The 12,301-nt window shown below is 46.5% G+C and overlaps 1 protein-coding gene across 1 annotated transcript in view; it reads left to right on the forward strand.

Annotated features, from left to right (window-relative positions):
- The window catches only part of PLXNC1 (plexin C1), a 177,587-nt gene that overhangs the window by 105,087 nt on the left and 60,199 nt on the right, over positions 1-12,301 (forward strand). The window contains exons 11-14 of the mRNA XM_056115891.1: positions 95-274; positions 3,914-4,001; positions 8,902-9,105; positions 9,225-9,410. Coding sequence (XP_055971866.1) covers positions 95-274; positions 3,914-4,001; positions 8,902-9,105; positions 9,225-9,410 — 658 coding nt within the window. The remainder of the gene's footprint in view (positions 1-94; positions 275-3,913; positions 4,002-8,901; positions 9,106-9,224; positions 9,411-12,301) is intronic.

The following is a 12,301-nucleotide window of genomic DNA, read 5'->3' on the forward strand; positions in this document are numbered from 1 at the left end:
TGAATCGTAGTTCAAGTTCATAGGCTAGCAGCTTGGGTAACCAACTGTGCTGAGTGTCTATGTCACTGATGAATTTCTTTCCACCCTCTGCTAGGATCCAGGTTAGCCATGTGCTAAATGATACCCATATGAAATTCTCCCTTCCGTCAAGCCGAAAAGAAATGAAGGATGTGTGCATCCAGTTCGATGGTGGGAACTGCTCGTCCGTGGGGCACTTGTCTTACATTGCTCTGCCACACTGTTCCCATATATTTCCTGCTACCACCTGGATCAGGTACTTCTATAGACGTTCTTGTTTTTCTCCCATTGAGTTAGCAGGGTTCGTTGGCATACAGTTCATGGTTTTCAGGGAAATGAAGATAGAAATAACATAACCAAATTCCTCTTATGATTTATTCCTGTAAAAAAAAGTAAAAAAAAAAAAACAAACAGAAAACCCTTTGGGGCTGGAGTCATAGCACAGCGGGTTGGGCATTTGCCTTGCACACAGCCAACCTGGATTCGATAGTCCCCGGAGCACCGCCAAGGGTAATTCCTGAGTGAAGAGCCAGGAGTAACCCCTGTGCATCGCTGGGTGTGACCCAAAAAGCAAAATAAATAAATAAATAAAAATTTAAAAAATTAATTTAAAAACCCCAAAGCTTATCTGAAAAGGTAAGGAGTCATGATGTGCCTGTCACTTCATTCTGTTTCATTCTTTGCCAAGGCAGCCAGGACACTCACAGTCCAGTGGTTGTTCATTGCAGTACCTGTTCTTTGCCTCAGTTTTTGTTGTGAATGCATAGCTCTCTTCATTATTTCTCACTCCTATCTGTAAAGACTCCTTTCCCTGCCCCTCCCCTTCTTCCCTTCTCTCCCCTTCCTCCCCTTTCTCTCCTCCCCTCCACTTTCTCTCCTCCCCTCCCCTTTTCTCTCCTCCCCCTTTTTTCCCTCCTTGCTCCTCTCCTCTCCCCTCCCCTCCCCTCCTTTCTCCTCCTCCTCCCTCTCCTCTCCCCTCCCCTGCTTTTCCCTCCTATTCCCTCTCCTGTCCTCCCCTCTTTTCTCCTCCTCTCTTTATTTCCTCTCCTTCCTCTCTCTTCTCTTCTCCTCGCCTCCTCTCTCCCTCCTCTCCTCCACTCTGATCCCCTCTCTTCCCTCCCCCCTCATTTTTGGGCCACACCCAGCAACACTTTTGGCTTGGTGCTCAGGAGTCATGTCTGGCATTCTTTGGGAATTCATAAGTGGTATTGGAGATCGAGAACCCAAGTCTGCTGTGTACAAGGGAAGTGCCCTATTTCTCCAGCCCCATATTTCTTAAAACGGTTTTAAAATACAAAATACTATGGGGAGTTTTTCATGCTTTGAGAAAATATTAGGAACTCTCCAAGTGAAAAAGCTGTATATATATTTCAAAGATCATCCCTATTTAATATAGAGGAATGCCCAAATAAACTCTTTCAGATGACTCCAATGTAGGAAAAGAAAGATATTTTCCCCCTACTTGAAATTAAATCCATATTCAGAGTTGGAATAGAGCTCTAAAAATAATTTCTTAACACATGAGGCAAATTTTCATAATACTGAGTCAGTATGTAAATATGTAAATACTGTCCTCCTGTCGTTCATTGATTTGCTCGAGAGGACACCAGTTACGTTGCCATTGTGAGACTTGTTGTTACTGTGTTTGGCATATAGAATAGGTCACGGATAATTTGCCAGGCTTTGCCATGCGGGCAAGATACTCGGTAGCTTTCCGGCTCTCCGAGAGGGGCAGAGGAATCGAACCTGGGGCAGCCAAGTTGAGCACATGGAAGGCAAACGTCTACCCACTGTGCTATCACTACAGCCCCCACTCTAGTGATAGCACCATGGGTAGGATATTTGCCCTGCATGGGGCCGACCCGAGTTTAATCCTCAACACTTCATATGGTCCCCTGGGTCCACCAGGAGTGATCCCTGAGTCAATAAAACAAAAACTTTATTTTTGAAAAAGAAAGAAAAGTAATTACTTGTAATATTCTTGTTTTAAGATTGAGAGGTATCTTTTTTTAGTGTGGGAGAGTTACCACATTAGAGCATGTTAGACAGACTGACAAAAACTGTTTCATCACTGTAAGCTGCAAGGGCAAAATCAAGGTGCTATTATTAGATTGATTTCTTCTGCGGCCCTCTCCTTGGCTTACAGATGCTGTCTTTTACCTGTGTCATCCCCTTACCTTCCTTCTGCCTTTGTCTGGGGCCTATCTCTTCCTAAAGCAGCTGCCATTAACTGATGACCCTTTCTAATGCTCTTTAGCTTTAAAGGTCTTGTCTCATGAGCTCTAGTGATAGTACCATGGGTAGGATGTTTGTCCTGCATGGGGCCGACCCGAGTTCAATCCCCAATACTTCATATGATCCTCTGGGTCCACCAGGAGTGATCCCTGAGTGCAGAGCCAGGAGTAAGCCCTGAGCACTGCTGGTGTTTCCCCCAAACCAAAAATAAATGATGAATAAAAAAAGGTCCTGATTCAAGACACAGTCACATTCTGAGAGACCAGTGTTTAGGATGCCAGCACCTGAATTCAAGAGTGTGGGGTGATCCAGTTCAGCCTCTGAGCACTGCATGGAGAAAAGGGACATTTTGAAGCCAAGGTTGTAGCATGGCAGACGTCCCTATTGCTGGCACTCAGACATCAGTGCGGGCTGTGTTATACCTCAGGCCCCATCTACAGATGGGGAAATGAACTTCCCATGCTCACAGGACAATCTGCCCCTGAGTGCTGTGCTTTGAATCAACCACAGTGGTCAGTTTTGCTATCAAATGAAAGGCTTTAGGGGGTCGGGAGGAACCTCAAGTGTGTGAGAGTTGAGTTGAGTTCAGCCTCCGGCACTGTGTGTGTGTGGCCCCTCCCTGACCCTTAGCTCTGAGTAATGTCATTCCTATAAAATAAAATTTCAAAAGCACTGAGGCTTCGTGTCATCCTGTTAGACGTGTTGCTTCTGAGCCTGGGTCTCTCGGCTACTCCTGGGGCACGGTGCCTCGGGTAGGCCTGGCCAACTGCAGAGCACACTGCGTTTGCTTTTCTTGTCCTGGCAACAGGCAAGCAAAGGGACAGGTTGGCTTGTCCTTCCTGCTCACGGCTTGAGGGTTCCACGTTTTCCCTCTCCCCTCTTCAAATTGGCTCCTTGGAGCCCACTTCCTCATTTCATGCTCAGAAGCTTGCCTAGACAGTGGTGCTGACACTCCCAGGATCCTGTCCCCAGGATGAGTTATCTAGAGACCCCCGGGGACAGACTCCAAGGGCAGCAGAGCTGTGGACACCTGTTTCTTTTGCCTCTGATGACTGCTTGGTACAGATGTACTCAGATGCCTAGGAGAGGAGAGCACCTTTGGCTTGGTTTAGGAGACAGAGAAGCTAGCTGTGATTTAGATGGCTTACAAGCTGGGATTCATTCATTTAATGTCATTTGCCATTTATCCTGTCCAAAGTGTTCCAACGCTCCCTAAATAAAGTATAATTGGTAGGTAGGCTGGGAATTTGATTTGGAAAATTGTTAGATTGAAGCATCTTCATATAGATTAAATAGCAATCAAACAAAATTCTGTTTAGTGGAACCTTTTCAAGGTACTGCTGATGATTTGATTATATGTGGCAATGACACAACAAAACTCAAAAGTCTGTGAAAGAATTTGGGCATTTTCCTAGGATTTAAAAGGAGATCTAACCTGAATTTTTTAATTGATGTTACTTTGAAAGGGATGAATTTGTAGCCAGTATCATTAAAAGTCTTCTAAAATTGTCAGGTATTTGAAATTAAAATGTGTTCATTTGCTATCAAACATTACTGAGCTTAATATTAAAGATGAATAAATTAGTACTTTGTTTGCAGATGCAAAATGCCTGGGTGTTGACTATGAAATTCTTACTGTTGCTTTTTTCCCCCCTTGCAGTGGTGGTCAGAATATAACCATCGAGGGCAGAAATTTTGATGTAATTGACAACCTAATCATTTCTCAGGAGTTGAAAGGAAACATAAATGTAAGTTTTCCACCACTTGGTACTAATAGTTATTTTCAAGGATGATTTGTTTTCATCACACTATGTTGGGAGGTGTCTTTCACCTCTGTGCCTTGATATGTTAGACTTGTACCTGTTGCATCTGAAGCACCAGCTGGGCTGACGGTGGAGATAAGCAGTAGCTGAGTCTGTACAGTGGGGGCTCAGAGGGAAGAGGAAAGAGCTTGGGGTGATAGGGTTGGCTGTTTCCTCCAGTGTGATCTACGATAAGAACTTTAGAGACAGTGTTTGTGACTCTGTGTGAAAATGCCTTGCAAGCAATTAGGGCTGTGGTAAGAAGAGCTTCCTTGTGAAGAGTAAATGCAAGGGGGCTCCCACTGCAGGGAGAGTTATGACTCAGGTGACAGTCACTTCACTCAGGTGAAGGGATTTGCTGAGGACCCTTTTCCTGTTATCCGCTTCTCTTGGCAGTATCTGTCCAGCCTGGGGGATTCCTTTCAGCTGCTCTCACCTGCAATTGTGTTTTCATCTGTCCACCACACACAAACACACATCTGGTCCCTGCCGCTTATCCAGACCAACACAAGTCACCCTGGGTCTCATCCTTCCCTTGGAAGCTTCTAGATGCTTCTAGATGGCGCTCCATCCTGGGAGCAAGTGGAGAGATGGTGGTTGTCAAGTGTGGGTTGAGGCTTTCAAGTGGACATCTAAACTCTTTTCCTGTTTCTCCCTTCCCTGTTGAGAGATGTGAGAATAGCGGACTCTTGGGATGCAGGATGATCACTTCCTTCTGAAGCTGCTGGTTTGGGAGTGGCCACAGACCCTGCCCCTTCCCAGGACCTCAGACACGGGGAGCAGGGAGGGAATTTCAGGGGCAGAAGAAGGTTCCTCATGAACCTGTGGTGGATTGAGTATCAGTGCCTCAGTCAGTGCTGAGCAAGTGACTCCCGGGTGGATGAGAGGCATGGCTGTAGAACCACAAGGGGCCAGAAGCATGCCAGCCTGAATTCTGCAGGCGCTGGGGAGCAGTCAAAGGTCATTGTGCAGGTACTGACATGAGCACAGGGACACCGTATGGCTCTGACATGGGTGCCTAGGATAATCCAGAGAGGCAGTAGGACACTCATGCAAAGATGCAGGTGTTTGCGGCATTATCAGGTTCTGGGGCTGCTCTCAGGAGCACTGGTGCTGAGTGCAGGGGAAACACCAGAGCTGGCACAGACTGGAGGTCTTTGTCACACTGTCACTGCTAGAAGGATGGGAACAGCATCTTGGGCCTGACAGCCAAGCGACAGAGTGCCTGGATGGACTCTTGCAGAAAAGCTTCACTCATTTATTATTTTTAAATCTTTCTCTTCCTCCACCCTCCCTTGTTGGTGGTGATGTTGCTGCTGCAGTGACCAGGGCTCACACACACACACACACATACACACACACACACACACACCAGGCAGTGGGGGCTGGCGCATTCAGTGCTGCTGCTTGTGATGGAGGCTACCTTAGGTTGTGGTTCACTGAAGGTTGTACCCATTAGGCTGAGGGGCTGGCGTGTGTGCTCACCAGGATCACACCCCATTAGCCACCGGGGTTCACACACATCTTGGTTGCAGAGCTCACTGGAGTCGCTGACATTCACACCCATGCCCACCAGAGTGCTCCCTTCTGGACTGTGGTGCTCATGAGTCTTTTACGTAGAGGTGCTCAGGAGTGGAGTGGAGGTGGCTGGCAGTGCTGGGAATCACAGACAACAGGGCTGTCAGACACCGACCGCAGGGTGGCGTGGATTGTGCCTATGTGGGACAACCAAGGATCAGACTCATGACCAGCCACTTGGCAGGTTAGGTTTCTCTGCCAAACAGCTCTTCCGCCAGGCACCTGAATGGCTTTATTTTAAGGAGTTAAAGAAAATAAGCTTGCCAGTAAAGGTGGTTGGAAGTTGCTTAGAAATTAGAGGAAAAGAGCATTTCAGAACGTGGGAACTGGTCACTCTGTGGAAATTTAGAGAGCCTAGGAAAATGAGGTCAGCATGACCTTGTCACTGGTAATCTTTCTTGAAGGCATTTTCAGCAAAAAGCCTACCCGTGGGGTTCCAGCTGCCCAAAAGGCAGAGGCAGGGATTTAGTGATTTCATCATCTCACCAGAAATGTGAGTGAGGAACTCAGGGCTGGAGTACTCAAAGGGGTCCTGGGGAATGGTTTTTCTCCAAATCTCAGCCCTTTGCATTACATTTTCTCTACCAGTTGCTTCTTGCCCACTTTCTTTTTTATTCTCCTATAGGAGAAAGTAATTTTTAAAAAATAAAAATAAAAAGAGAAAAAGTTTCCTCCATCTAGCAGATTTCACCTCAGGAGTCTTAGTTGCTCTTTTTGATTTTGTCTTTGGGTCCACACCTGGCTGTGCTCAGGGCTTACTCCTAGCTCTCTGCTCAGGGATCATTCTTGGAAGATGAACATTCGTGGGGCTCAGGGAACTATATGGAGTGCTGGGGATTGAACCTGGGTGGGCTCTTTGCAAGGCAAGCACCCTGCCCATGGCAGTATCTCTCTGGCCCTTGGTTGTTTTTCTTATACATATTTCTCAGGGCCCAGAGAGGAAGCTCAGCGCTAGAGCTCCGGCTTTGCCCTAAGCCCTGGGTTAATTCCCAGCACGCCTGACTCCAGAAGTTTGTAAACCTTCTGTTTTCTGCCAGCTTTCTCACCTATCTCCAGTACCTGAGAATGACATTACAGTTACTTGTGATAGGCCTGGGAGCCTGTATTCCATCTCTCATTCCTTCAAAGTGGAGGCCATTGTCCCTTCCATTTCCTTTTCTTCCTCTCCGTGAGGTCTGCACTGCTCCTGGCTCCCGTGAGGAGTGATTTCTGCTGAAACAGGTTCCACCAGAAGCACACAGTCAGCAGCCTCATCACCCATCCAGTAATTTTGGGGGACCCAGCTCAGTGGGTATGAAGGCCACCTGGGCCTATTGGTACCATTTTGCCTTTTCTTTGGCCCTGATTTTCAAACACAGACCTGCATGCCAGCACCAATCTGCAAAAGTCCTTAGTGGATCCACGAGAAAAGCTCTTGCACCCAGCTGACACTGGTTTCCAGGCGCCAGTGGGCAGGTAGGAACGCCAAGAGGCTGAAAACCACAGCTCAGCCACCCGCTTCTTCAGCTGTGGTTGTTACTCTCTCCCCAAGAGTAATGTGACTCTATCTCTCCAATAGCAATATGACTCTCTCCCCAGTAGTTAAATATGGGAGGGAGGGCGGGTTGGATCATGAAAAATTTGGCCACCATAACCATCTCTGCATGTGCCACAAGCAGAATCAACTGTATTGTGAATCTGAGGTGTCGCCTGCAGCACTCATCCCTGTTGTGTTTGTTCTGGACAGAAGGGGTCACCGAGTGGAGAATTTCCAGGCACCCTGCTCTCAGCTACTCTTCTCAGCATATGCATCCCTCGTTGCTATCCACTTCAGATCCTCCCCTTACTGTTACTCTCAGTAATGATTGCAGCCCCAGGAGAGCAAATGCTGTGTACCAGTTCCTACTCACGCGTGTTTGCATGCGTCATCTCCTTGAATGGAGACCTCATTTCGTTTCATGAGCCTTCATCTCATTTAATTTAATTTAGGTTTCATTCAACCTGGTGCATATCTCTATCACCCACTAATTAATTAGTTATTTAAATTCGGGGTGGAGGAATTGGAAGAGGCATACCCAGCGATGCTCAGGGTTTGCTCCTGGTGCTGCACATAAAGATTACTTCCTGGCAGTGCTCAGGGGACCAGATGGAATGCGAGGGATCGAACCTGGGTCAGCTGCATGCAAGGCAAGAACTCTAGCCACTGTATTACCAGTCTATCCTCATTTTACAGATGTGAGAACAGAAATGCATGTAAATATAGTTGCCCAGGTCACATAGAGCTTAAAGTATGAAGAGAGAGGGACTGCTTAAACCAAGGCCTGCTGGGTCCAAGAGGTGGGACCATCAAAGAATTTGCCTGGAGAGCAAGATGGTTTAGACAGAGTAAGTTTACTGGACTTTACTGTAGGCAAATTGAGATTATTGAGAGTCTGCTGGTCAGACAGTCACAGTAGTACATGCAGTCTAGGACAGTCTTTGATTGTGTTTCAGAACTGAGCTACTTAGGTGGGAAGTTTCTACTGTCTAGAGATGAGTTATTTCTGGTGGGTAAGCCAGAGACATGTATCCCATTGTGAGAACGGAGTGAGTTTTCTATAAAATGTTCTGAGCCAGGGGCTGGAGCAATAGCATAGTGGATAGGGTGTTTGCCTTGCACGCGGCCACCCCGGGTTTGATTCCCAGCATCCCATATGGTCCCCTGAGCTCTGCCAAGAGTAATTTCTGAGTGCATGAGCCAGGAGTAACCCCTGTGCAATGCCAAGTGTGACCCAAAAAGCAAAAATAAATAACTAAATAAATAATAAAATATCCCAAGCCAATCATGAGAAGGAATGAGATGTTTATAAAATAACGCAAGCCGGTACAGGGGAGAAGAGAGTGTCTGAGATAAGTCTGGGGATTTAGCAGCAGAACTGCACAAGAGTGTGGCTCCTGGACTCTCCTCGGCATGACTGATTATGTGAGCAGGGGATGGTCTCCGCCTATCAGGCATTCCCTTTAGATATGGGAATTAAGGTAGACCCAGAGCTGGAAGTAATGAATAAAGTTCTTTTTGGATTTGCTTTTGTTTGTTTTGGGGGTTGTGTTGTCTGGGTCACACCCTGCGATACTCAGGGCTTACTCCTGGCTCCACACTCAGGAGTTACTCCTGGTGGTGTTCAAGGGAACATATCGAATGCCAGGGATTGCACCTGGATCAGCCATATGCAAGGCAAGTGCCCTACCCACTGTATTACCACTAGGCCCTAAATTAAAGTTCTTAAAGTGTTTTCTCCTCCTCCCTTAGGTCTCTGAACATTGCACAGCGACTTACTGTCGATTTTTAGCTCCTGGTTTAAAAAGTTCAAAAGTTCGTACAAATGTCATGGTGAGGCTGAGGGTTCAGGAGACCTTCTTGGATTGCGGAACCTTACAGTATCTGGAGGACCCCAAGTTCACAGGCTATCGGGTCGACCCCGCTGTGGACACAGAACTGGAAGTCAAAATTCAGGTAGGTTTTTCTTTTTGCTGAGGCTGATGTCACCCACTTCCTGCAACTGGGAAAGTGGGTTTAATGTCTGAATTTCCACATGTACCCTGAATTCCTCAGCTCTGCTGTGTTCTTTGCAGAAAGAAAATGATAACTTTAACATCTCCAAGAAAGACATTGAAATTACTCTCTTCCATGGGGAAAATGGGCAATTAAATTGCAGTTTTGAAAATATTACCCGGAATCAAGACCTCACCACCATCTTCTGCAAAATCAAAGGCATCACGACCGCCAACAGCATTGCCAGCACCTCCAAGAAAGTTCGGGTAAGTCATCTGGTGTTTTTATCTTACTAGCAGGTAATTCCTTGAACCAAAAGCCAGAGCAGAATCATCCAAGGATCTTTTTGATCTGCACTTAAAATAAATAAATAAAATACCAAAGCTGGTATTGAGGCACATGCATAATTCCTCCAAAATAGCTGGCAAAATCCGTCTTTGTGCCTATTCTCATGTCAAAGAGTTAAGCACGCCATTTTCTATAAAACTAATGATCTTTTTTTTTTAATTTTTTTTGGGGTCACATTAGCGATGCATAGTAGTTACTCCTGGCTCCGCACTCAGGAATTACTCCTGGTGGTGCTCAGGGGACCATAAGGGATGTTGGGAATCCAACCTGGGTTGGCCACATGCAATGCAAACGCCCTACCTGCTGTGCTATCGCTCCAGCACCAAACTAATGAATCTTGATGGCTTTTGTCCTACTATACATTTACACTGTAGCATGTGTGAGCAGGTCTCTGGGCCCGCTGATGAATAAACTTTCATTCTTTTCCCCCAAAGGGGAGATGGTATGTCTTAGCACAATCCTACTACGTGTGTATGTTGGGGAGGGGGCTTGGGGGAGCTCCTTTGCAGCACCCCTGCAGAGCAGCAGAGTCTAATGGAGACCTGATGAGCCATGGCTTGTGGGCTGCTGTTTCTCCATGAAGTCATACCCGTCTTTCCCCAGACATGTTTGAGGGACCTGCCACCAGTGTATTTAGGTCTCCAGGTAAGACGTGAGCTTACTGGTAAGAAAACCTTTCACAAGCAGTTTCTCTTTACATAGTGTTCAGGCCACACGAGGCAGCCCCTACTCGAGTGAAGATGCTTTATGGCAGCTGGTGAGATAGCACAGGAGTTTAGGGTGAGGACTCCAGTTCTATGCGTGTCACCACATAGTTTCCCAGAGCATTTCTGGGTGTAGCTCTACAGGCCCTAAGCACCACTTAATATTTCCCTGGAGGGTCCCAGCACTGGGCCCCTCTCATGGAACCATCTAGCCAATTAGCTATGTCTTGCCTGGAGTGACCTCTTAGCACCACTTAAGGGGGGGCCTCCATTTTGTAGCCATAAAGAATTGAATTGAGGGGGCTGGAGCAATAGTACAGTGGGTAGGGCGTTTGCCTTGCATGCCGTGTTTGATCCCCGGTATCCCATCTGGTCCACGAAGCACCACCAGGAGTAATTCCTGAGTGCAGAGTTAGGAATAACCCCTGAACATCGCTGGGTGTGACTCCCCCCGCAAAAAAAAGCAAAAAAAAAAAAAAGGAATTGGTGACTCCTCCCAAAAAAGCAAAAAAAAGAAAGAAAGAAAGAAAGAAAGAAAGAAAGAAAGAAAGAAAGAAAGAAAGAAGCTGCTCAGACTGGACAACAACCCCCCAAACAGTTCCTTGTTTAAGTTGCAAGTTAAAAGTGTTTTCTCCTTGCTCAGCAATATGGCTTTGGTTTAGTCACTTGACTTTGAAGAGATAATAATGATTATAATCTCCATCAGGACCATGAATTGTTTTTAAATGTTATTGTAGCTTAGGTCATGTGGTTACAAGTGTTACCATTTATGGCTTTGATATATCAAGTTACTGCATCTTCCTACTGGTAATGTGCCCCAGATCTCCTGGAACTTAGTAGCACTGTGCCTGGTCAAGTTCATTGAGAAAAGCAAATACTGTGTGCACTTGATAAGAGCATCTTCTTCACTCAGATGGGGATGCAGCAGAAAAGAAAACAGAACTCAATCTCTGTTATTTTTTTTAAAAAAATTGAAGGAATCTTTATCAAAATATATGCAGGCATACCCTCTTTCCTGAATATGGTTTCTTTTCTTTTCTAGATGGATAGATGTGGTTTTTCAAAAATTTTATTTTCATAATGTTGTTGTTCACATTAATTGATTACATTCAATATTTAAAGACCAGTCCCTACAATAACAACACCATTGCACCTTCCCACCACCACTATTTCGAATTTTCCCACCACCATTCAAGCCTGCCTGCCAAGGGCAGATGCTAGATAATGTATTTTCTATTGCTTATTATGAATATTGTGAGAAGTTGTGGGGCACAAAAGTGGCCGCATGCTTCTGAAATCCTAAAATTGTAAATGTTTGGGGTCCAGAGGCATCACTGTAGGGAGCTAATCTATTTTGAGATTCATTTGGGAGTCTCTGGATCAAGACCGTTGATGCGCTGAGATGGTCCCTGGAGGAAGATTGTGGGTGTGACAGCCATGACTCCAAGTGTACGGGGAGATGGGAAGAGATGGCCTGTCTCCGCTGCCATCATGTGACCTCATATCTTAGTCCTTGAACCTGCATACCTGGGTTTTGCTTCTGGAAGCTCGGGGCCACTGGGGTTTCATCTCCTCAAGCCCTGTCTTGAGGGCATCTTTGCTTATAGGAAGACATGAAACATGTCTTAGATGGTGATTGTTGTTGGGGTGAAAATGAAACAAGGAGGGAAAGAGGCATGGAGATGGGGCTTGAACTCTTATCAAGAGAGGGCTGGAGTAGGGAGGGTGTGGGCTGCCTTCTGGGTGAAGTGTTTAGGCAGAAGGCATTGCAGGTTCCCAGGTCCTAATAAGGAATGTGCCGAGGGCATTTGCAAGCAACAGAGCAAGGGCAGTCGAGGGCTAATTAGTCAATTCAGGGGTTGTGCTGCCACGCCTGTGGCTAACCCCAGTTCTGTACCTGGCACCACAAGGGGCCCCTACCATCGCTGGGTGCAGCCTGGAAGTGTGTGTTTTCAAAAAGTCCCGTGGCACTCTATCTCTCCCCACCGCCCACGTTCTGTGGTCTCACGTTGCTTCCCCCATCCTGGGGAGATCGATGGCGATGGGCAGGTGAAGGAAGGAAATGAGGGCCAGGCTGGTCAGTATCAATTGTAGTTTATTCCAGT

The sequence above is a fragment of the Sorex fumeus genome, unplaced genomic scaffold, assembly GCF_029834395.1.
Source record: "Sorex fumeus unplaced genomic scaffold, SorFum_2.1 ptg000003l, whole genome shotgun sequence".
Taxonomy (NCBI): Eukaryota; Metazoa; Chordata; class Mammalia; order Eulipotyphla; family Soricidae; genus Sorex; species Sorex fumeus.